The following is a 24,852-nucleotide window of genomic DNA, read 5'->3' as shown; positions in this document are numbered from 1 at the left end:
GATACACAACACTAGCTTAAATTACATAGAAACACTTCGTATTACTCCGTATTATATTATATTTCTCACCTCACATGATCTCCACTCCTATGGTTTTACCCCACCCCACAATTTATTTACTCGTACTATTTTTTATTTTTTTTTCTCACATCCACTATTTTTACATATGCTATTCCTTACTATCTATTTTTTGTATAATATAAAACTCTGTGCCGATGAAAGTGTTGCATTAAAGGAAAAGAGTGAGAGCCATTACCTACCAAACAATACATTATTCTTATTAACTTTTAAATAAATTAATAAAATTCCCATTACTTACTCCTTTTATGAGTTTTATGCTAACTAGAGGTGTCAAAACCCAACCCGACTAACCCGACCCAGAAAAAATCAAATTCAAATTTCGACTTTTATAGATACAATGTTTTGTTCCTGCTTGGCGGTTTGGGATATTTCCTGAATAATATATGCTCTGCTTCCCTTAATAATAAAAATAAAATAAAATATTCCCAACCCGCCTATCAAAATATAAACCCACCCCCATCGATCTCACCAAATCCGACCCAAACATTTGAATTGATGTCTCTAATTTTAAACTCTATTACCAAACTCTCATAAGCTGATTACAAAAAAAAAAAAAAAAAAAAAAATAATTAAATTAAATTTTTTTAAAAAATAAATAAATAAATTGAACACCATCAGAGCAAGTCACTCGTTACTTCGTTAGTGTCGTTACGTCGTCGTCGTCGTCGTCACACTGGGTAACCGCCTGCTGTTCCCATCATCTGCAACTTCAACTGTTTCAACTTTCAAGGTTCGTTCTTTATTTCCCTTCCTTAATTCTGCGAATTATTTTTTCCCTCCATTTTTTGCGAATTAATTTTTCCTTCCATTTGACACTAATTTTGTTACAAGTTTTTTGAAATTCGGATCTTTAATTTAATTGGGCATCAATCATTTTCATAAAATTTGGTCATTTTTTTGGGTCTCCTATAGTATTTAGCGACGGAAGTGATTGATTTAGACTTGTAATTTTGCTATTAATTTTTATTTTAGTGTGTTACTTTTGAAATTGGGGAATTTCACAAATGTCCGAATTCAACTTTTACCCAAAAAAGATAAATTTTTTACCAGCAATTTAGGTATGAGATTTGGATATAGGTGTTTTAATCTTTAAGGGTGTGACCCTATTTGAGTTCCAGATTATTAAGCTTAATTATATGTGTTTATGGAAGTAAATTTGTTCTCTTACATGTTTTGATCATTGCTATTGGTTAAATAAATTTTCGGGTGCTCGAATAATGTAAATGATGATAACAAATTTGATTTAAATTTTAATCAATTATGGTGTTTCTGATTTGGGGATGAATGAATCTTCTAAATGCTCTTATCTTGTCGTTCTAATTTAGATTATCCATCGTGTTCGGGTTCTTGAGGTTTGAGTTTGAAGAATTGGGCTGACTAAATTGCCTAAATTACATAGCCAGTCCACATACCTTGGTACAGTACTATGGGTTTTGTAGCAGTTTGTCTTGTTGACTGTCACAGTTTTTATATTCTCTGAGGATCATGCATAATTGTGTCAATTTGTATAGGAGCTGGTTGAATTTTGAATTTTTGATGATTAAGTTTGAAAAAAAAAGTATGATTTGGAATTGGCTTTCAACTTACTGTTCATAAGTGATTTAGAAAATGAGTCGACTTCAACTTCACACAACAGTACTCCACGGGTTTGTTAGTGAGAATGTATGGAGGGGGTACTTTGAATTGTGAGTTGGGACCAGTTTGATGAAGTCATAGAATTTCCCATCATTTGGAATTTGGATCTTGTATGAAGTACAAATTGCAATTTATATTTGGATTATAAGGGTTAGACTTGGGGAATACGAGCTAATATGAGTGTATGAGTATTATGATGATTTAATGCATCTCTTGGGTAATAAAAACGTGTCTTGTAAGTTGTAACTCGCTACAATGCTTCCAATCATTGAGGACCAAACAATGTTGTGATATACTTTTTTCAAGGACAACACCAAAGTTTAGGCTAGGTTTGTGAGTGCTGCAATAGGTTTTGTGGGTCTCTTGCATTTAGTTTATCAGCTTTTGACTGGTGTCTAATTCTCCATTCAACAAGTACCCATCTTTTGAATCATTTTGTGTAGGGTTGTTGTTGTTGTTGTAGTAGTAGTAGTTTTGTTGCTAGTTTAAAATTATTACTTTGAGAGCCTTATCCATGTGCAAAGTTATTAAATTCTACAGAAACTCATCTGTCAAATCTCTTTTTTCCAGTTTCAAGTTGAAGGTCTTAATGCTGATTCAGTAATGGATAAATGGGAGCTGCTTCGGTATCCTTGTTTGTTGTTACTCTAATAGGTGATCTTGCTAGCCTATTGTCATTGTGACATGGTTTATCTCAGTGATCTAGGAATTCCATGGAAGAACACAAGATTTTCGTTGGTCAGGAGTTTCCTGATGTCAAGGCTTTCCGAAATGCAATTAAAGAGGCTGCTATTGCACAGCACTTTGAGCTACGTGTAATCAAAAGTGATTTAATTCGTTATATTGCAAAATGTTCTATTGGAGATTGTCCATGGCGTATCCGTGCTGTAAAGATTTCGAATTCCTCCAAGTTCACTGTACGAAGTTTGGAACCTACACATACGTGTGGCTGCAATGCTCAGAATGGGCATCATCAGGCTTCTATTGATTGGATTGTGCGTTTCATAGAGGAGCGTCTGCGGGATAATATAAATTACAAGCCAAAAGATATATCACATGACATTGAAAAACAATATGGGATAACAATACCTTACAAGCAAGCTTGGCGTGCTAAGGAACGGGGACTTGAAGCGATTTATGGCTCTTCTGAACAGGGATATTGCCTTCTTCCTTCCTTCTGCGATCAGATAAAAAAATCAAATCCTGGAACTGTTGCTGAGGTTTATACTGCTTGTGCAGATAATCAGTTTCAACGTCTCTTTGTTTCTTATTATGCATCCATTTATGGGTTCCTGAATGGTTGCTTACCCATAGTAGGGCTTGGTGGGTTACAGCTTAAGAGCAAATATCTTGGGACCCTATTGGCAGCCACTTCTTTTGATGCTGATGGGGGGCTGTTCCCCCTTGCTTTTGCTGTTGTTGATATGGATAATGATGAGAGCTGGATGTGGTTCTTGTCAGAGTTACATAAAGCGCTAGAGATGAATACTCAGTGTATGCCACAATTTACGTTTTTGTCAGATGGAGCAAAGGGTATAGTAGATGCTTTAAATCGAAAGTTCCCTAGCTCATTTCATGCTGTTTGCATGCGTCACTTGACTGAAAGCATTGGCAAGGAGTTCAAAAATTCCAGACTTGTCCATCTTCTCTGGCAAGCTGCTTATGCAACCAGTATACTTACTTTTAAAGAAAAGTTGGCAGAAATTGAGGACATGTCTACTGAAGCAGCCAAATGGTTGCAAGAGTATCCTCCTCAGAGTTGGGCACTTTTGTATTTTGATGGGAAAAGATATGGACATTTTTCCTCAAATGTTGAGGAATTCAATAGATGGATTACAGAAGCATGCGAACTTCCTGTTATCCAGGTGATTGAGAAGATTTACAGTAAACTGACAACCATGTTTGAAGAGCGACGTTCTAAGAGTAAGTCATGGACATCAGTTTTAGCCCCCTCTGCTGAAAAACAGTTGGAAGAAGCCGTTAACTTGGCATCCTCTTACCAAGCCCTTCAGTCTGATGAATTTGAATTTGAAGTCATATCAGCTGACCGATCAGATATTGTAAATATTGGAACTCATTGTTGTTCATGTCGGTATTGGCAGCTATATGGAATCCCATGTTCCCATGCAGTTGCAGCACTTCGTTCTTGCAAAAAAGATCCATATGCTTTCGTAGTAAAATATTTTACTGTTGAGAGCTTTCGGGAGACATATATGCCCAAATTGCACCCTATCCCCAGGAAAATTGAATTGAAAAGACCTGGCCAGATTCTGGTAAACGAAGAGATTCAAGTTGTCCGACCACCCAAGTTCCGTCGCCCTCCAGGAAGGCCCGAGAAAAAGAGAATTTGTACCAATGATATAAACCGGGAGAAGCATGCTGTTCGCTGTAGTAAGTGTAACCAAACAGGGCATTACAAGACTACTTGCAAAGTAGAGTTTGCAGAAAGGATGTAATATTAGATCTCTCTGTATAGTACTAGAAACCTTGGCTATAGCAAGTATATAACATAATTGGCCTCTTTATTGGCCATGGTGACACTATATACATCGTTCTGTAAAAATCTGCACTTATTTAATGATTAGGATGTTCATACGATAGTGGTAGTTATTTTGATCTTTCTCGGTCTCTCCTCTGTCAGTGTGTAGCTCAAGCTATAAGCAGTTGCTGGATTATATTAATTCTGTTGAGGATGTACATATTTATGAGAAACCTAACTGGCTAATTTGATGCATTCACTCATCAGTTGTTGAGGTGTTTGCCCCTACATTTGCACCAGAATTTGTATACTGCAACTTCTGACTCGTAACCAGGTATTTCTTATTCGTCTTCTTGATTATTGATGTTGCTTTACAACTTGATACCCATGTTATTTTATTTTAGTCGATTTATGCCATTGCTCTTATGCATTCATCATTAACAATTTCTACTCTAAGTAATGATTTTTATATTTTTGGAGAAAATGTTGGTCAATACAACAATGAAATTACATCCAAATTGATATATGCAGTTTTACCAACTCCCTGAATCCTGATCATGCAAAATACTACAGTTACATAGAGCAGAACATGGGACTGGCCTGCTTGGCCTGGTCCAATCCTTCTGTGGTCCTGGTCATGCTCAGTTTGGGATGAAATGTCACCTGTCCTAACTCCTGAATATGTTTTCTAGCCTTGTCCAGACCCAACTCGAATTGATTTGAGCCAAGTTTGCATGGGCAGCCTGCCTGGCTCACGATCAGTTCGAGTCTTATATTATGAGAAGGCATGGGTTATTTAACTTATCTTTATCTATCAACAATAACATAGGTTTGAATAGCAGTGTCTATTAAAGACTGTTGGTCAGCAGTCTGCAGAAACGCTTCATGATTCCCATTTTAATCCCTGCATTTCATTTAAATTACTTAGTTGGATGGCTACTGCAATTTGCATGCTTCATTAGTTTCAGACTTGCTAGAGCTTGTGTTTAAGAAGGTGCAGGGCCGTGCAGCAAACAATGCAACAAAGGATTCACAGGAGGGACACTTATAATCCGATCTTCCTCCCTACGCTTAATGTTGATTTGATTCAGCAGAGCAGCAATAGCTGAGGGCAAACATCTTGTGTGTTGGTAGCCCTCTTCAAAACGAACTCTTGCTAAAAGAACTAGTAACAGACATGATGGCACATACACGTTTTTTTGGTAAATATCACACTATATATACTTTGTATATGCACCAGCACCATCGTTTTAATGTGTAGAACGATTGTGAATTTTCTGCAAATAGCTATTTAACTAGCTGCTAAAACTCTGGCTCAGCTCAAAATCATACCTCAGGTGGGTTATAGCCTACTACCATAGAACCTTGTTTGATGAACATATCCTATTATTATGTCTAATATGTTGATCTCTATCTTAATCATGTTAGTTCGTAAATTGCTATCCCCCTTGTTTATGGATTATGCCTTTATTTCATTTCGCGTTTGTTAAGAGTTTGATCAATTCATACCAAGGTGTGGAGCGGCTATTGAATGACCGTCTTCTGAACGTTGATTAGATAAGTACAAGCTTTACGAAAACCATAACGCGTGATTAATTACCTCTAATTTCTTACTATATAAATCTATTCCTCTTTGATATGTACCTGTATGGTGGAAGAGCAGGCCAAAAATACAATGTGGGATCATCAAAAATCAACAAACAAACTACAAGATCTGAAAGTCATTTTAATAGCCCAGAATGATTGAACAACTTGGTGCTCAATTTGTTAAACATGGCCTTTGAGTATTGACGAGAACACATCTTCCAATCCATTCCACTGTGCATCATAGCTTTAAACTCGTTGTAGTCTATTCGACCATCCTGCATTATTTCGTACACGGGTATTCAGTCTTTGCCACTTGGCCAATACCTCGTAGGTTAATTTTTAGGTGTATGAGGAGGAAGATTACCTTATTCAAGTCTGCATCGAAAAGAATGTCTCGTATGACTTGCTCATTTTTGGTACCTTCATTAGCATCATCTGAAAGCAACTCTTCTTGCAACTCTTCTTTTAACTCTTCAAACTCAATGTAGCCGCTATGATCCTTGTCAAAGTACTTGAAAGCGCGTTGAAGATGTTCGTCATCACCCATCTTTTGGAGGTGGATCGATAGTGTTAAGAATTCTCCACAATCTAAGGTTCCATTTCCATCCAAATCCGCCTATACACGAATTAGAGAATACATTCAGACTTTACAACTTGTTTGATAAGCGAATCATTTACAGCATCTATGATCATTTGAGCATTTACGGATTAACATTTATATAACGAAAAACTTACAGCATCTAGGATCATTTGAACATCGGAATCAGGAAGAACATGTCCAAGCTTAAGAAGGCCTTGTTTGAGCTCTTCAAAGCTCAAGCTTCCGTTCTTATCAGTGTCCATCATATTAAACGTTCTTCTTAGCTTTTCTACTTGCTCCTCAGGTAAAGTATCCGCTACCACCTACATTTAACAAAAATAAACTCATATTTCTTTCGCGCTATTCAAAGTATCTTAAGCCTAAGGTAGATGATAATTAGGTTTACGACACTAATTACATAGGATCACGAGTCAATTAGTGTAGATACTTTTGATCATCTACACCTTTACCTCCTCGGGACTTTTATTGTAATTGATTATCTTTCTACAAAGTGATAGCATAATAAACATGTAGAACTACGGCTATAAGGGCTTGACCAAACACCAGATAGGATGAGAGAGAGAGAGAGTCCTAGTGAGAGAGTGAAACCAAGCACTTCGAAAAAGCCACCGGATCCACCACCTCCTCCAACTCCACCAAACACCACTTCACCCCACCACCCACCTCTCCTCCCTCTCCCCCTCCCCAAATCTGCCGTCAAGAACTCCCACCCTTCCTTCCCCACACCAACTCCCCCAAAACAACCCACCACCACGCACCCCTTCTCCTTCAAAAAAGCACTTCAATTGGGTGGTAGTACGAACCCCTTGCAGGCCTTGTCCACCCTCCCAGCCTCCTCACCCCCCTCAAATTTCGATGAAACAAAAGAGGTTTTTCTTCCAATTACCCAGGAAGAATATAGTTCCCTTTGCCAACCATGGATTAATGCAATTATATCCAAACCTCATGGAAAATCCTTCTCCACTGAATACCTTGTGCAAACTCTGCCTCGCATATGGAAACCAAAGGCAAAGGTACTATCCTTTCCAATTGGGAAGGGATTCTTCATATCTAAATTTGAAGACGCGGCAGACATGGGAAAAGTCCTGTCAGGCGGACCTTGGTTCATTAATGGTACCTTCTTACATGTTCAGAAATGGAGAGCAGGGTTTAAACCCTCAGAGGAGAAGATCAACCGCATTCCAATTTGGGTCGAGCTCCCGGAGCTACCTATTGAATTCATGAATGACTGCATACTTAGGAAAATAGGGAACTCACTGGGAGTTTTCATTCGAGCCACTACCAGAAAATTAGAGCAGGGCAACCTCAGATATGCCCGAATCCTGGTAATGATGGATTACGAAAAACAGAGGAAGGACGGACTGTGGATAGGAGGATTCAAACAGAGATTGATTTACTTGGATCAAATCTCAAGGAGAAACCAGGGTCAGCACTCCACGGACATCAAACTAACGGATACAATGGCCGGAAATACCATTCCGGCAACAACGAAATCGCCGATGCAGGAACATCAAAAAGTTTGGCGCCAAATACAGAATAGGGGGGTAATATCCACCGGTAATTTGGCTTCCAAAAATCAAAAAGTAAACACGTGGGGCCCACACTCATCCAAAAATACGGAAAATCAATTTGAGATTTTATCTCAACTTGTGGGGCCCGAGGAAACTATAAATCCCACCAAAAATGACAGTTTGCCTTCTAATTCCTTACCTTCTCCCAACTTGTCACTTCAACTTCCCTGCAACACTCAACAACAGCTAACCCCTACCTCTCGCCGCCCTTCCCCCTCCTGTCTCATCACCAATTTTTCCTCCTTTCCCATAAAAAATTTTAAAATGACTATTTCCGAGAAACCCTTTACCCTTCTTTTATCCATCCCCTTTCACTATCTACCACTCCTCCCACCTTACCACCACTGCCATCCATCACAAGAAAACCAAAACAGCGACCATGGCAAGCATGTCTCTCCCAGACTACTTGAACAAGCTCATCAATTTAGACCCGGACGAGCTAGCGGATCAGGGAGGCTTCCTGAGACCTCCGATCATGCCCCCTTCGATTGTCCATCTTCAACCATCGCAGGACAGGAACATTATCACCAAGACGAAGCCGGTGATAACCTTCCCGGAGACAATGCTCAACCTAATGTCCTTCTACGCTCAAGGCCTGTTCGGGGAATGGCATGCGATCTCGCCGACGAGCATCAGGGGGCTTCTCCTAAGCCCGGAAGATCAGTCCCCCCTCTACTCCAACCTGCGAATGGCGTCCCCGGACAATCCTTTTTACCTTGTTCCAGCACATGTCCCCTCCCTGTCGGATGTCTCCATCATCAGCGAACCACTCGGGATACTATTCAAATGGTGGATGGAAAAACTGAACAAGGAAGGCTCACTAATGGCGGTACCATGGGAATTACAATTCATACTAGACCCGGTTCCCGTTCTTCCGAGCGTAAGAAAAGCGTTGTCGATTACCGACGACTTGCTGGTGCTTCAATCAGTGTCAGGCACAAACAACGTCAAACTCATGCACCTTGCACAGGAAGCCCAACAACTTCATCTCTCAGTGGGGTGGGGGAAACAAAAAGGGAAAGAGACCCAAATGTCGGGAATCAAGATAAAAAAGAACACCACCTCCATGTTCAGTCCGTTTCTGAGCAAATATGTCGACCTCAACACTCAGATTGCCTACCCCACGAGGAAGGAACTATCAAAGCTCCCCCACATGAAACCCGGAATGTCGATCCTACTATGGAATGCTAGGGGGATAGCCCGTGATGGCTTTAAACTCAACATCCGTTGCTTGATTAGGGATCACAACCCTGATATCATCATCCTAACCGAAACTAAAGTGCCAAAAATCAGCTGTGAACACATACTCTCAATCCTACCCTATAACTCCTTCGAGGTGGTGGATCCAATTGGCTACTCCGGAGGCATCCTCATTCTGTGGAACTCTGGTTTCAACTCTCTCCATGTTGTGAGTAAAGAACCACGTGCAATTCATGCTGTGGTACAGGTAAATTCAAAACACAAATTCTTTCTTTCTGCAATCTATGCTTCTACTTCTTTTAATGCTAGATTGGAAATGTGGGAGTCTTTGAAAAAGATGAGTGAATCTATGTCCTTACCTTGGCTTGTATGTGGTGACTTTAATGAATTATGTTATCAACATGAAAAATGGGGGGGCAATCTTCATCCCTTGCATCAAATGAGTGCCTTTAATGATACCATTGAACACTGCAATCTTGTAGACTTGGGGTATGTGGGGCACAAATTTACTTGGTTCAACAAACAAAAAAGAAATCCAATCTTAGAGAGATTAGATAGATTTTTGGCTACTGCTGACTGGGTTCAAATGCACCCTCAGAATGTTGTTAGAAATCTCCCTAGACTTTCCTCTGATCATAACCCCTTGTTACTGACTCTCACAGCAACACAAATTTTCCCTGGTGAGAAACCATTCAGATTTGAACCTCTCTGGTTAACTGACTTAGATTTCATTTCCTTTGTCCAACATAATTGGCCCTCTTACTTGGGAGATCTCCACAGCAAGCTGCACATGCTCACTGCAGATTTACAGACCTGGAGTAAAAATCACCCTATGAATTTCAGAAGCCAAATTAAAAGAATAAATGCTAGACTAAATGGAGTCCAACTAGCTTACCAATCAAATCCCTCTAACCCCTTCCTGTTTGACCTTGAGAGTAGCCTACAGAAACTTCTGAGTGAAACACTTGACCAGGAACAACTTTACTGGGCTACTAGAGCTAGAACTGACTGGCTGTCACAAGGAGATAGAAACACTAGGTTCTTCCATTGCTCAGCAACTATTAGGGACAGAAGGAACAAAATTCATGCCTTGAAAAATGATGTAGGGGATTGGATCACTGACCCTGGTCATATTCACTCGCATATTCTTGCTCACTTCATAAAACTCTTCTCTTCTGAGCCCTGTTCTGTCCCCTCCACCCCACACTCTTCTGGTAGTATACACTGTGCAGGGCCTTCCTCCCTGCCTGAAATCCAGGAGGCCATGTTCTCTATTGGAGCTCTCAAGGCTCCTGGAATTGATGGTTTCCATGCCTCATTTTTCCACTCCTCTTGGCCCTTTATTCATCAGGACTGCTTGTCATTAATAAACTCTATCTTCTCCTCCAAACAAATCCCACCAGAAATAAACAAAACAGTTGTTTGCCTCATTCCCAAGGTGCTTTCTCCATGTAAAATCACTAGCTTTAGACCCATTAGCCTTGTCAATACCTCTTACAAACTTTTGTCAAAAATTCTGGTTAACAGAATTAGACCTCACCTGTATTCAATAATTTCTCCAAACCAGAACAGTTTCCTAAAAGGGAGGGGGACAGAGGTAAATTACATAATTGCCTCTGAAGTCTTACACTCTATGAGGAAAAAAAGAGGTTCTAGAGGTCTTTTTGCTTTGAAACTAGACTTGGAGAAAGCCTATGATAGGCTTGAGTGGAGTTTCATAAGGCACTGCCTTCTCTTTTTCAACTTCTCACCTGAGACTGTACACCTTATCATGTCCTGCATCTCTTCTGTCTCTTCCCAAATTCTCATAAATGGTAAGCTCTCTTCCCCCTTCCACCCATCTAGAGGGATTAGACAAGGTGACCCCCTATCCCCTTACATTTTCATCCTTTGTCTTGAGTTCTTATCCAGACAGATCCATGATCAATGCAACCTGAATAAATGGAAACCATTTAGATTTAGAGGGGGCCAGACCTCAATCTCTCACCTCCTTTTTGCTGATGATGTCCTACTCTTTGGGGTTGCTGATAGCAAAACACTAAAATCCCTGAGTGACACCCTCAAACATTTTTGTTCCATCTCTGGTCAGAAGATAAATGAACAGAAGAGCCAAATTTATTTTTCTACTAACACCCCCATCCACATGATTGATGATTTTGAACAAACCCTAAATGTTACTAGATCTGCAGACTTAGGCATTTACCTAGGTTACCCCCTGTCTGAGAAAAAGCCAACTAGGAGGCAACTAAATGGCCTTATTGAAAAAATTGGGAAGAAGTTAGCCTCCTGGAAAGCAAAGACACTGTCAAGGGGGGGAAGACTCACTCTTCTCCAGTCCACTTTGTTCTCTATCCCCAGGTACCAAATGAACTGTGTAAAATTACCAAAGTGCATCCTAAATAAGCTTGACTCCATATGCTCAAACTTTCTCTGGGGGGGGGATATCACTAGAAAGAGGATAACTTGGATAGCTTGGAATTTTGTCTGTCAACCTAAGGAGAGGGGTGGGCTGGGATTCCTGAAATTTTCAGACCTTAATCTCATTAGCCTTGCTAGACTGTGCTGGATGGTGGATACCAGATCAAATTGGGCTGGAAAACTCCTTTTTGAGAAGTATGTAAAAAACAAACCCAACCCAACCCCTTTTAACAAAGGCTCCCACATTTGGTCTGCCATAGGAAAAGGATGGGAGCTCTTCAAACATAGTTTGATGTGGGAACCTGGGAATGGAGAGAAAATCACTTTTTGGGAAGATAAGTGGCTACATCATGAGACTCCAAGAACTTTGATTGTGGGACCTTTAACACTCTCTTCACAATATAAATCCCTCAGTGCAATACTTAGTGATAGAGAACAGTTAGAAGGTGAGCTAGGCTTTGTATTTCCAGAGGATATCAGGGCTCGAATTAACAGTGTTCAATTATCTGACTGTGAAGATTTTAATTTCACAAGTTGGACAAAAAGAGGGAAGTTTGATAGTGCTGCTGCAAAGGCTTGGATAATAAACTCAGATCTTACCACCCCTTGCATTGAGTACCATTGGAGATGTGTATGGGAGGTGCATACCCTGCCTAAAATCAAACTGTTCCTATGGCAACTGTTATGGGATAGACTTCCCACTGCAAGGAACTTGTATAATAGACACTGCAAACCCACACCATATTGTGCTTTTTGCCCTGCAAACATTGAAACCCTTACCCATTTGTTCATTGACTGCCCAAGAGCTATGGAATTCTGGACTGAGCTTAAGCCACCTCCCTCTACATTTGACTCACAGCTAGATACCTTCCCAAATTGGCTATCTAGGAACCTGAAAGACAAACTTCTAAGCCACCACAATATCCCTTGGCACATCACCTTCACCTTTGCTTTGTGGTTCATCTGGAAGAGGAGAAACTCCTGGATATTCTCACACTCAAATTCCCCTGTTCAAAAATCTACATCCCAATGCACTTGGGCTGCTGCTGAATGGTACTTTTCCAGTGTTAGTTCAGCCAGAACAGAGCCTAAGCCTATTGCCTGGGATCCCCCCCCCCAAAACTTCATTAAAATAAATGTGGATGCATCATACATCAACCACTCCAAACAAGTGGGCTGTGCAGGTGTTGCTAGAGATGACAAGGGTATATGGATAGAAGGTTTCAAATGGAAAGGTTTCTCACCTTCAGCACAAGATGCAGAACTACAGGCAATCTCCCTTGCATTAAAATGGATCAGGAACAATGGATGGGATAGATGCCAAATTGAAACAGACTGCAGGAACATAGTGCTTGATCTAAATGACACAAGCAATAGTGTCCTAACCCCACCATTGCTTGAATGCAGGGCGCAGCTTCTTCAACTGCCTGAGGTCCAACTATACTATGGAGAAAGAGGGAAGAACAGAGTTGCTGACATCATGGCAAAGGAGGCACGGAAGGAGGCAACTGAACGGAACCAGCTTTTTGTTTTACAAAGTCCCCCTCCTTATTGTATAAACTACCTAGATTCTGACTGTATCTCTCTAGATGATCGTGCTTCTGATCAGACTGTACTTTTGTTCTCTCACAGTGAGAGATCGCCTTTTGTAAACTTAACTACCTCCTTAATTATTAACTAAGTTCCTTTTCTACCTCAAAAAAAAAATAAACATGTAGAACTACGAACTAGGGTTTTAGTACTTACTCTCAAGACTTTCTTCTTGAATTTGTTCATTAAGGAGAATTGTTTGATCCTTGTTCTCACATTATGGCCTAATGGAACATCGGCATTGTTGTTGGCATTTTTCATCCAAGGGTGTTCTTCGTTCCAAAACGTGTAAGAAAAACCATCAAAAAATTTAGTAAACATTATTGAAGTTTCTCAATTCGATGGATGACTATATATCTTGACACATCCATCTAAATTTAATTGTCACATTGCTAATTGAAATTAATTTCAACGTTTCAATGAAGTTATTAAAAAGGCTTACCTAGGACTTCATCGACAGTCATTCGACTGTAAGGGTTTTGATCAAGCATATGCTTTACAAGATCCTTTGCTAGTGGAGATACTCTTGGCCATGGATCTCTATCAAAATCTATCACTCCTTTTACAATTGCTTGTGCTATTCCTTCTTCAGTTTCTGCATGTGTAGAAAAGTTGAACCCATGTTAATCTATATAAGCTTGTGAATTCGTGATCATTTAAATTTCAATTCAATTACATCTGTCTAGACTTAGTTGTCACATCACCTAATCCAAATGTACTATCTACGTGATTATTGATAGATAATGTCATCGACATATACGAGGCTAAAAAATACCTGCCCAAAAGGGGGGAACTCCACAAAGTAATATGTAAAGGATAACACCAGCACTCCATACATCGATTTCGGGCCCATAGTTCCTTCTTAGAACTTCAGGTGCCATGTAATATGGACTTCCCACAATCTCGTTGAACCGCTGACCTAAAACCATTTACATTTATACCTTAGTTATTCACAGAAGCTTAGAAATACATAGTACGAGTATAATAACAACATTAGAAAACCAGATGAAGATAGTTTTGAGTTTTAACAATATTCGAATGAGGCCAATTTTTTCTAAATTATATACCGTGTTTGTAATTCATGCTTATAAAAATACCTGGCTCGAAAAAAATGGAGAGCCCAAAATCAATTGCTTTAAGGGCAGCATTTTCATTTTTGTTCGCAAACAAGAAATTTTCAGGCTTGAGATCCCGGTGTATGACTCCATGTGCATGGCAAACCTACATGTAACAATACAAACAATTCATTACAATTCGGAAATTTAATTTCAAAATCAAATACGCGTATATTTTATAAACATTGAATTATCATACGTGCATAATAAAAATGATGCGACAGAGGTAGTATTTCATTACACACGAATTACCTTAATGACTTACAAAATTGAATTTAAAATCAAATACGCGCGTATATTATAAAACATGCATTATCATGCGTGCATAATAAAAAATGATGCGACTATTTCCAAACAGAGGTGGTAGGTATTTCATTACACATGAATTACCTTAACAACCTGCAAAATAGTTCTAACAACTTGAGAAGCAGCCCTCTCACAATAATGTCCCCTAGAAACAATCCTATCAAAAAGCTCACCACCTTCACATAATTCCATGACCAAATAAACAGCCTCTTTATCTTCATAAGCCTCTTTAAAGGCAACAATATTAGGGTGCTTAGGAAAATGTCTCATTATCTCAACCTCCCTTCGAACATCCTCGATGTCAACCTCCGTCCTAAGCTTGCTCTTCGATATCGTTTTGCAAGCGTAGTTCTCCCCGGTTTCAAGCTCCGTGCATAGGTAGGTCACCCCAAACTCCCCCCTTCCTAACTCCTTCCCAAACGCGTACTTTTGTTTTATGTTGTTCCCTATGCATGAGTCTCCTAACACGGTGATCAACCTCGAGTTGGCGGCTGATGACCTTGATTTCCTCCCTGGCACATCCTCCGGTAAGCCCCGGGATCTCTTCGAGCCATTCTTGACACCGCCTTTTCTCCTAAGGTGTCTTGATCCATTAGGGGGGAATGTTGAAATGCAACCTCCCATTTTAAGGGAAGGTTGACTATAATTTTAAAGACCTTTTTTCTTTTGTTTTTGAAGGTCTTTTTGAAGGAGGAAATAGATTTAGGTTAAAAGGAAGACAAAGAGGAAGAGAAAATGGAGAAATTAAATTTTGTGATGGTATAAAAATGAAAAAGAGGAAATTAAAGAAAAAGAGGAGAAAAAAAAAAAGAAAAGAAAAAAAAATGGAGGAGGAAATGAGAGGATATCTTTTTATGTAAATGGTTGGTGACATCTATATGAAGTTGTAAGCCTTCCTTTTTCTTAGGGAAATTGTTTGAATTTAGACATTTTTGTGTTATTAACAATAATTTGGTTACATGATGTTAGGTGTTTTATGATGAGTTTTGTTGTTTTACATTGGTTTTTTGAAAGCTGTTACATACTCATCTTTTTGTTTGTGACTTTGTCTCACAATAGCTGTCCACTTTATATTTGTTAAGTTTGACTCGTTTTAATACCCTTTTTAGTGACTCTTTTGTTAAAAATAAGTTTTCTACAATCCGCCTCCCTTTCATCATTTTGTGATTCCAACCATATTATTATCAAATCATTTACATTATTTATTTTGAATTTTTGTACACATACAAAATCCAATTTGATCAATTTTTTGCTTACGCATGAAAACGAAGATGATCGTTTATGTTAATGTATATTTGCAGAATTTTATTTGTTCATAATTTGTATCACTTTGAGGTAAATAATTAAAGATATTAATTATTAAAGTTGTGTATTTGTAACAATAAGCATGTAATGCACGTTGTATGGGACATAGATAGTTTATATTTTAGCATGCATGATTTGTCCCTACAAATATGTTATGTCTATTCAAGCATTACAATTTTTAATAGTTGTACGTGTAAAATATCAATAGGATAATCATACAATGTACTAATATGATAATGAACAACATACAATTACATAGTTGTTGTAATGTAGCAAAATCTACTAAAATTTGATTCCTACATCAGATACAATTAGTCACATGCATTACCTTAGCTTATGACCAATATCTATTGTACAACAAAAAGACTAATACTACCAATCACACCTAAGTAGACTTAATACATATAACAATGAGTACATATCAATTCAAAAGAATCTCTCCTCACGAGAGGAAATTTTAAATATCTCGACGTACTAATTCAAACCCTAGCTATCTCATAGCCAGATTTGCGATGTATTGTTGTTGTTGTTGTTGTTGTTGTCCTAGTCGTTCATCCTTACGACTACATAACTCGTTAACATCTTTTTTACGATCGATTGTTGTGAAGTTGACGGGCATGAAAAAGTGAGCCCATGTAGGAGGACAAAAAATAGGTGGGAAACTACAAGAGTCATGAAGCAAGAAAGCAACAGAGTAATAACTCCATTGATATTCCAACATTTGCAACATCAAATAAATAAAACCCAATATTGATATTGCAATACACAAACATACTTCTTCTGATGCCATTATATTGCCAACTAACTCTTTTAATTTTGTAGAGAGAGAAAGGGGTAGAGAGAGAAAGATGATGATGATTTAGTTAGAGAAAATTGTCACCATAATTTATAGTAAAATGATAGAAAGGTGAATTCAATGTACCTTGAAAATGCATGAATTAATTCTAGAAAATTGTAAATTTGTTGTATTTTATCAAGTTCAATGGATTTGATAAATTAGAAGATAGGGAAGCACATGTGGTGTAGTGGTGGACCAAGTGGGAAGCAATTATTTTTAATTTTTATAGTCTAAAATATTGTATTCGTGTGCACGTCAAATAATATTTGTTAATCATATGATACATATAATTATACTAAAATTGGACCGCACACAAATTTTGGTTATCATAGATTCAAATGAATGATTATATATTACTACATAGTATTTTATCAACTGAATGATTATTAAAGAGCTGTGTCCAGTGAATATTCCCAAATAAACAAAATTTGTGTGTGGAAGAGTATATGTGTCTTTTTATATACTAGTTGAGGGGTACATGTGTAATTTTCTAAATACAAGTTGCAAACAGTAATTGGACACATCACCAAAAGTACTGAATAAATGACCATACTTTTTTAATATACTTAAAGAAATGCCACCACATTAACAAAAATTCATTTATGTGGCAGATAAACTTGTATTTGCCGATTATTAAGCAGTGAAATTGCCTCTTCAAATTGAGAATATGATTCTTTAGTAATATATGAGTGGCAATGAAGAGAAGTGGCATTAAAGAAGGACCTCGAGGTAAAAGGGTGCATATATCATATATGTGAAGCGTATCATGCGCATGGTGCCTCCTTAGAGCCATCATTGGACAAAAATTACTTGCTCCCTACTCAGTGTTGCCTCTTGCTTATATGTTTATGTGTTGTTGTGGCCCTTGTGGCCTTGTAGGTAGATATTTAGAAATTGTGTCGCTGCATGTATTAAATCATCTTATCTTTTTAGATATTACAAGAAACTCGGTGATTCAAACCTGCTTGTGTCTGCTTTGACTAGCTCGACCGTCACTGACCCCAAAAACCTACATGTCCAGTTTCCATCGCCAATAGGAAAGAGTTTTCTCTCTTAAGTAATATGTCATCTATGTTGCTATATGCTCCGAATCATGTTCCCAACTAACGCTTACACCGTTGTCGATAAATAGGCAAATGTTCGCCACACGATTTTGTCCTATAGGCTTACAAAGCACGGACATATCATTTAATTGTCGTACCATTAATGTATACGGTGTCCAACTATGACACACATAGCACACATTAACATAAGTGGTGCCATGTTGGACATATATTATTGTGTCTAATTTTTATTTATATATTTGGACAGTTGGACTCTTACCATATCCTAGCGTTACACTATTGTCCTTAGGGTTGGACACTTTTTTTTTTTTTTTTTACTTACAAAATTACTCTCTATCACTGGTATCTTGTTCTCCTCCTTGCAATTCTTCCTTCTGTTAAATGATCAAATCAATGATGTTGGACATATATTATTGTATTTCAACAATATTACACAACTTACCAATTACAGAATTTTGGCTTTTAAAATTCTCTCTCTTTCTTTTCAGCTCTTTGACTTGGAAAAAGGATACACCTTAGTCGGAAAACAAAAACCACAAGGCCATACTATAGAAAATTATTGGCATTAGGAGGGCAAAGTTAACTAAAAATGTAAATATAAGGGTATGGCGTGGAACTTTCAAAAGAAGGGATACGACATAGAATAGTGAAAAACACAGGGTTACTACATAGAAAAACCCATTATTTACTTATTATATCGTCTAACCAAGACCACAATGTGCATGGTTGCTAATCTCGTGCAAGTGTGCAACTATATTTACATTCTCTGTTTGTAGTACTAATTCTTTATTGGGCGCTTGGGCCTTGCAATCTAAACCAGTAGAATTAGACAATGAATACAATTCTTCATCAATGAATGAAACAGAGTTTTTAATCATAGTGTAGCAGCAATTGCAGCTCTGCCTTCAGCCGATAAGTATTGCATAAAATCTTCATACGCTTGCAGAGCCAAGTCTTCATCATCCCATTCGTCACGATAAGTCTCTGTTTGTTTAATCAAGCGGACGAATGTCCTAAAAAACATGCCCTTCCGCCATTCCTCAGCGGGTGGGCAGCCACATTCTGCAGCAAGCCAATCCTCGTATTCAAATGGCCCAAAGAGCCGCTGTGTAAAATTCCAACATCAAAGTCAATTTCAAATGTCCTAAAAATTTCAGTGTGGAACAATCCATTCCTGGACTCCTAGAGATTTTCATATCATTCCTCCATTTAAAATCACACTCCCAAGGTAACGATATTATGCAAATTACACATCAAAATCTAGCTGGTAAGTAAGTATTAAATATAGCCGCTTATTAACATTCTATTTAAGGACTTGTTCTCTACAACTTGTTTGAGATACTTATTACTTTTTCCTTAATAAATTCACATCAGACCAGACCAGAAACATTTATATCAGATCAGATAAAAACTTTTAATTATCATTTACTTATTGCTAGATATCATTAATTGCGCATTGAATAAATTATCAAAATTGCATATTTGAAAAGTTCATAATGACACGAATCTAACAAGATTCATTTTTATAATGTTTTTCTTTATACATTAGTATTAAATACGGTCAAAGTTTAGTTAACTTATTAAGTCAGATCAGACTAGATAATAAAAATTCAGATCAGATTTTATTAAAATCAGACTAGATCTCCTTGTTTCAGAGAAGAGAACAAGTTCTAACTATTCTGCACCAACTTCTTTAAACACAAAATTAGCACGGTAGCAAGAGTTCTAGAATTTAAAAATCATAATCAGGGCCGATCCAGCCATGTAAAAATGTTCCTAGCATGAAGCTAATAGCCTGATACACAATTGTGTGCTAAGCTCTCATGTTAGTTACATAACTCACATGAGCTAATCCATGTTAAACATACACCAAGAAGCAAAGAGTTTAGAAGTAAATCATTCTTCTAAAGTTACCTTAACGTCGTGGATCCTATGTGTATAACGCTTTGGAACTCCCTTAGCTTCCAATTCTGAGTAGAGGGCTTCCACATCTTCCATCATCTTTTCTTTGGATGGTAGTGATATCCGCCCTGATAAAACGCCTGCTACCCACTTACTTTGAAGTTCGAAAAGGAAGAACGGGAGAACCTAGCATCAAATTTGAGAAGGCTTAGTCAATTTTTTTGGTTATCTAGTGATGAAAATTATCTCCCCTCTAGATAGAAGAAAGTATAACACCAAATTATTTTACCAATAATGGCAAACCAATGAAAGAGATTCCTGGGGCCAATGCAGGAGGAAACACATGCTTGTACAGCGGCCCCACACGATTATCATCAACATTTATGGCACCATTGGTGTGAAGAAAAGGAAAATGTTGCTTGTACCTGAAAATAATGATGCATCAGTTCATAAGTAATAATGGTTCTATTTTTTTACAGCATTTTGTTCATATAATTTGAAATCGTGCAAATGTCATTCATTTGCATCTATCCATAGATAATTTTAGTCAAAATACCCAGTGCAATGGAGAATGACATCTGCAAGGACCACACTCCCATCCTGAAACGATACTCTACCATCTTCATGGGCTTTTTCTATCTGCATTATTTATGGAAGAAGAATGCCATTTTAACTCCATCCTAGAATAAAGATCAAGCAAATGAACAATGATTTTAAATAACTTCTCATGAAGGCTGGCTATCAGTTTCTTCCTCTAGTTGAGTAGTTTTACCATTGGATGGAACCACAAGTTGTTATAAACAGGATGCTTTCCAAATTTGTGCAATATTCCTGCTGCTTTGGACCTACTTGCTACATGAACTTCTTTGGCTGATACAGCAATATCCCTACAGATATCTATAGCACTAGCAGAAAGCCCAATCAAAACTACAACCTGATGGAAGCAACAAGACATTGAAAAAAGGAGAACAGTTATGTCTAGACAAACACAACGGAGTAAAATAAGGAAAGGAGATTATGGCATTATGCAATTCAAAGATAACCATAGAAACTTCCCTTGGAGAGTTCATAGAATTGAGTGCATCTGAGCATCTAATATTCTGAATATGATCGAGTCAATATAAAACACAGAATGAAAAACACACCTGGTCTTGATAGGGTTCTGGAATACGATAATTGTGGCTATGAATTTGCCTCCCAGGCCAAAGGTCAATGCCTGTGAAAGGCATCAAAGAAAAATCTATCAAGAACTAACATGCATCATCACTCAACATAGGAGCATGTAACAAAATATAATATTCAAGAACGTGTAAAATTTGTAAAAATTGGTTCTATCTTGTCAAACAAAAAGAAGAAAGCTTAGCTTGTATGTTATTCATAATTTTCAAAATTTGTTAGCATAAGACAAATCAATGGCAGATAACGATATAATCAATCTCTAAAAATACAAATCATGACCATGCAATGTTTTAAAAAGATGGGCCACTTAATGATACTAGTGAAAGAAAGTTCATAAACCATTCTGTTTTCAGGTGGTTTCAAGACTCCATACTTATAATATGTTACACATCAAGTGATATAACACTATTAACAATAAGAGTTATGTGATCATCATCTCCCATCCCTCGTAAACAACACAGCAATAAAGATCAGAGTTTAGTGATAATCAACCTTTGTTTCAAAGATTTAGAACGAAGTAGTTATAAAAATACAAATTAATTACCAGGAATATTATCAGCAACTCGTGGTTCAGTGTAATGTCCATTGCAGACAACCACAGCATCGTAAATTTTGGCCACATCACTGCCCTCATCTCCACCAACTCTCCTATATTTCACCATCCACTTTCCATCTGTCTCCAACCCAACATGCCTCACCTCTGTTTGGTAACGTATTAATTCATTCAGTCCAAACTGAAAAGCAAAATCTTCCAAGTATCTCAGCACCTCCTGATGACCTGGAAACCTTCGTGAATCTCTGTCAACTTTGCCTGTAAAGAAAAAGGTATGCGCCATTACCAGTAACTTTAGTCCAGAAAATCAATCACAGAACCTAAAAAATACTAATCGAAATACATGTCATAAAGGTTGTGTTCATACTTTCCATCATTTAATACATTAGTTTCCTTCCAGAACTCTAAAGTTCCTGCAGAATTGAATTCACATAAGTTTTGCACCTAAAGTCATCAGCAACAAGAAGCGTCATCTCCTAGGGTTCGGCCCATACAAATAATACACAATGCAAGTTTCATGTCCCAAATTCAAAAATCCCATTCCAGACTATAAAATGTAGCAATTCCCATAAAGGATGATAAACTAATATTTATAGTTAAATGATTAGTTAACAGCAATTACACTTTGTTTGAACAGCAAGATATAAGGGAAAAGAATAGGAGGGGAAGAGAAGGAACGGGAGAGGAAGGTGAAGCTCTATTTTCCCTCCGATTTTGGAGAGACGGTGTTTATTAAAGAGTGTAGGAAACTCTCCTCCCTCCCCTTCCTTCCACCAACCCCTAATCTATTTTTGGAGGGACGGTAACGATTTTTATTAAAGACTGAGGGAAAATGCCTAGAAAAACTGAGCTTGTTCCTCTCCATTTTCTTTAATCTGAACAAAGTGTAAATGTCTACTAAGCATAGGGATAAATGACAAATACTAAAACTTCAAGGGGTAAGATTTTTTTCATTTCATTAGTTCATTCATTTCTTCTATAATAGAAATGCTACTCCATACCTCCCATCTCTCTACCCTTAACCTCTCCCCTGTTCAACTTTTGGAACAGGGCAAATGATCAACTTCAAATGACCATGAGTAGAGGTAGCACATACAATAACTAATATCTTATTTCGTATAAATCTTTGCATTCGTTGACAGTTGAAGACTTAAAGTTACTAAATTATACCAGAACTAGAACAACCTAATCTAATTCTTTAGAGCATATATTTATCATCTCTCCAAGACTTCAAATTCACCATAAATATGCTCCAAGAAACCTGATTTAACAGCAAAACCAACAATGTTTTGTTCCTTACTCCACCAAAAACTGTTGCTACTTTCAAATTCCGTTAAAAACTCGAAAAAAGTTAAGTTAATTTTCCTAAATTACAAAACTCTCACATTACAAGTAATCAAGAGGCAATTTTTTAATTAAATTGAAACATACATATGGTCGAAATGATTAAATATCCGATCAACAAGCATACAATTTGAGAAAATACAAGATTATCTTTCTGAAGTGGCAACTAATTAAATGGCGTAATTTTGCACTGTTCACAGATAAAAACCTCTAACACTTGCCGTTTTATCAATCTACTTTTGCAGTGTTCATAGAGTATGAGTAGTGTTAAAAGTCAAAACGTGTCAACTAATTTGAAACTAAGGAAGTATATACAATCAAACAATCCACATTATCAACTTGCCCATGTTTTCCAACTCCAAAACTAATTAAATACTGAATAAAAACAATCTAGAATATTCAATTCCACCAAAACCAAATTAGATGATACTCTAATGTAATTAAGTAGAGTATTAATTACAGAAACAACAACAAAAGCATGAGAAGTTTAAAATTGATAATTAGTTGATTACCAGTAGGAACAAAGGGAAAATCACGAAAACCCATAGTTTCTCTAGGAAGATTAGTGCGGAGAGAAGCGTACAAGCTTGCCTCAACGATTTTCCGGGTCGGGTCGAGTCCAAGCGGGTCAGACTCAACCTCGGGTGAGTAAACCCAGCACCCACCCAACTGAGTATTACGCTCGAACACCTCTACACTGTGACCTTCCTTTTTCAGCTCACGCGCCGCCACTAAGCCGGCTGCTCCGGCGCCGATCACGGCCACTTTCTTGGGTGTTGACGGGAGGGGCATTTTGGGAAATTTTGTACAGAGAATGTCAACGTGGTTGATGAAAACTTAAGCATTTTATAAAAGCAACGTGTTATGGAGTACGGAATAGTTGTTTTTCTTTAATGGCGAAGAAGAAGTTTCAACCACAACCGATGTAATGATCTGATTTGTGGGTCAATTTTGAACTGCCCGTTAATAATTCACTAAAAATTTGACTTGACTTTTGTGCTCACCTGCATCACCTTTTTAGGGAGTTCCTATTTAACGAAATAAAAATACTCATGACGACATTATAAATAACAACATATCCTTCTAAATAATCTCTTCACTCTAATTCAATCTATGTCATACACCATCATCTCCTTCACTGTTCACCAAGCCACCACTAAAGATGGAAATATCCATTGGACCATCCGCTCACCCGCTCTGCCGGTCTTATCGGATGGGTGAAAAACCCGGTTTAAACGGATGATAGGTGGGTGATGGATTAACGGATGCGGGTGACGGATCGGATTCGAGTGGAAAATTGTGAAATCATGAACCTTAGCTTGATTTTATTAAACTCAAGAGCTGAATATTTATAATACAAAGTTCCTTGGTTTCCTATTCCTACGAAAACAGGTACTGCTAGCCAAGGACAAGCAATGGAAATAATATCCTAGAAAATCAAAGCAAATAATATCAAATAATATATTTCCTAAATATATCTTAATACCCCCCTCAAGTTGGAGCATGAGGATCGAAAATGCCCAACTTGGAGAGAAGATTGTGAAATTGAGCCTTCCCAAGAGCTTTGGTGAATATATCCGCCAATTGAGCCGAAGTAGACACGTGTGACGATGAGATCAAGCCTTCCTTGATTGCATCACGTACAAAGTGACAATCAACCTCTATGTGTTTGGTACGCTCATGAAACACAGGGTTCTTTGCAATATGAAACGCTGACTGACTGTCACAGAACAGTTTAATTGCTTTAGGATGTTGAACACCCAAACTCAACAATAATCCCTTTAGCCACTTTAATTTACAAGTGACTGCAGACATTGACCTGTACTCTGCCTCTGAAGAAGATGTAGAGACTGTAGGTTGCTTTTTAGTTTTCCACGAAATCGGAGATTTGCCTAGAAATACTAGCCATCCTGTCAACGAGTGTCGAGTGAGGGGACACGCCGCCCAATCTGAGTCACGCCATCCCTCTAGTGTGAGCTCACTATCTGAACACAACAGTTTGCCTTGTCCGGGGGATCCTTTTAGATAACGAACAACCCTCAATGCAGGTTCCCAATGTTCTATGCGAGGCTCTTGCATGAACT

General features: G+C 37.9%; 4 protein-coding genes across 4 annotated transcripts; 2 read left to right on the top strand and 2 right to left on the bottom strand.

The window, feature by feature from the left end:
* The first annotated feature begins 706 nt into the window (after positions 1-706).
* LOC145581815 (uncharacterized) lies at positions 707-4,454 on the top strand. Its single transcript, XM_081638843.1, has 2 exons — positions 707-811; positions 2,287-4,454. The coding sequence occupies exon 2, from the start codon at positions 2,430-2,432 to the stop codon at positions 4,170-4,172; it is 1,743 nt and encodes a 580-aa protein (XP_081494969.1). The 5' UTR covers positions 707-811; positions 2,287-2,429; the 3' UTR covers positions 4,173-4,454.
* A 1,381-nt stretch (positions 4,455-5,835) lies between these two features.
* LOC145581814 (calcium-dependent protein kinase 24-like) lies at positions 5,836-15,256 on the bottom strand. The gene is made up of 8 exons (XM_081638842.1): positions 14,668-15,256; positions 14,260-14,383; positions 13,938-14,081; positions 13,605-13,757; positions 13,319-13,434; positions 6,518-6,685; positions 6,147-6,398; positions 5,836-6,057 (listed from the first exon to the last, which is right to left on the bottom strand). Exons 1-8 carry the CDS (start codon positions 15,205-15,207, stop codon positions 5,917-5,919), a joined length of 1,638 nt encoding a protein of 545 aa, XP_081494968.1. The 5' UTR covers positions 15,208-15,256; the 3' UTR covers positions 5,836-5,916.
* Positions 6,943-13,268, top strand: LOC145582886 (uncharacterized). Its single transcript, XM_081639926.1, has 2 exons — positions 6,943-9,401; positions 12,980-13,268. Exons 1-2 carry the CDS (start codon positions 8,334-8,336, stop codon positions 13,001-13,003), a joined length of 1,092 nt encoding a protein of 363 aa, XP_081496052.1. The 5' UTR covers positions 6,943-8,333; the 3' UTR covers positions 13,004-13,268.
* Positions 15,257-18,451: 3,195 nt separating the features above from the next.
* On the bottom strand, positions 18,452-23,699 carry LOC145581813 (flavin-containing monooxygenase FMO GS-OX-like 4). Its single transcript, XM_081638841.1, has 8 exons — positions 23,281-23,699; positions 21,416-21,682; positions 20,838-20,908; positions 20,465-20,626; positions 20,249-20,331; positions 19,982-20,117; positions 19,705-19,878; positions 18,452-18,895 (listed from the first exon to the last, which is right to left on the bottom strand). Exons 1-8 carry the CDS (start codon positions 23,558-23,560, stop codon positions 18,665-18,667), a joined length of 1,404 nt encoding a protein of 467 aa, XP_081494967.1. The 5' UTR covers positions 23,561-23,699; the 3' UTR covers positions 18,452-18,664.
* Positions 23,700-24,852: the final 1,153 nt, after the last annotated feature.

This window comes from Chenopodium album, chromosome 15 (genome assembly GCF_948465745.1).
Source record: "Chenopodium album chromosome 15, dcCheAlbu1.1, whole genome shotgun sequence".
Lineage (NCBI taxonomy): Eukaryota > Viridiplantae > Streptophyta > Magnoliopsida > Caryophyllales > Amaranthaceae > Chenopodium > Chenopodium album.
This window is presented reverse-complemented; position numbering and strand designations above follow the sequence as displayed.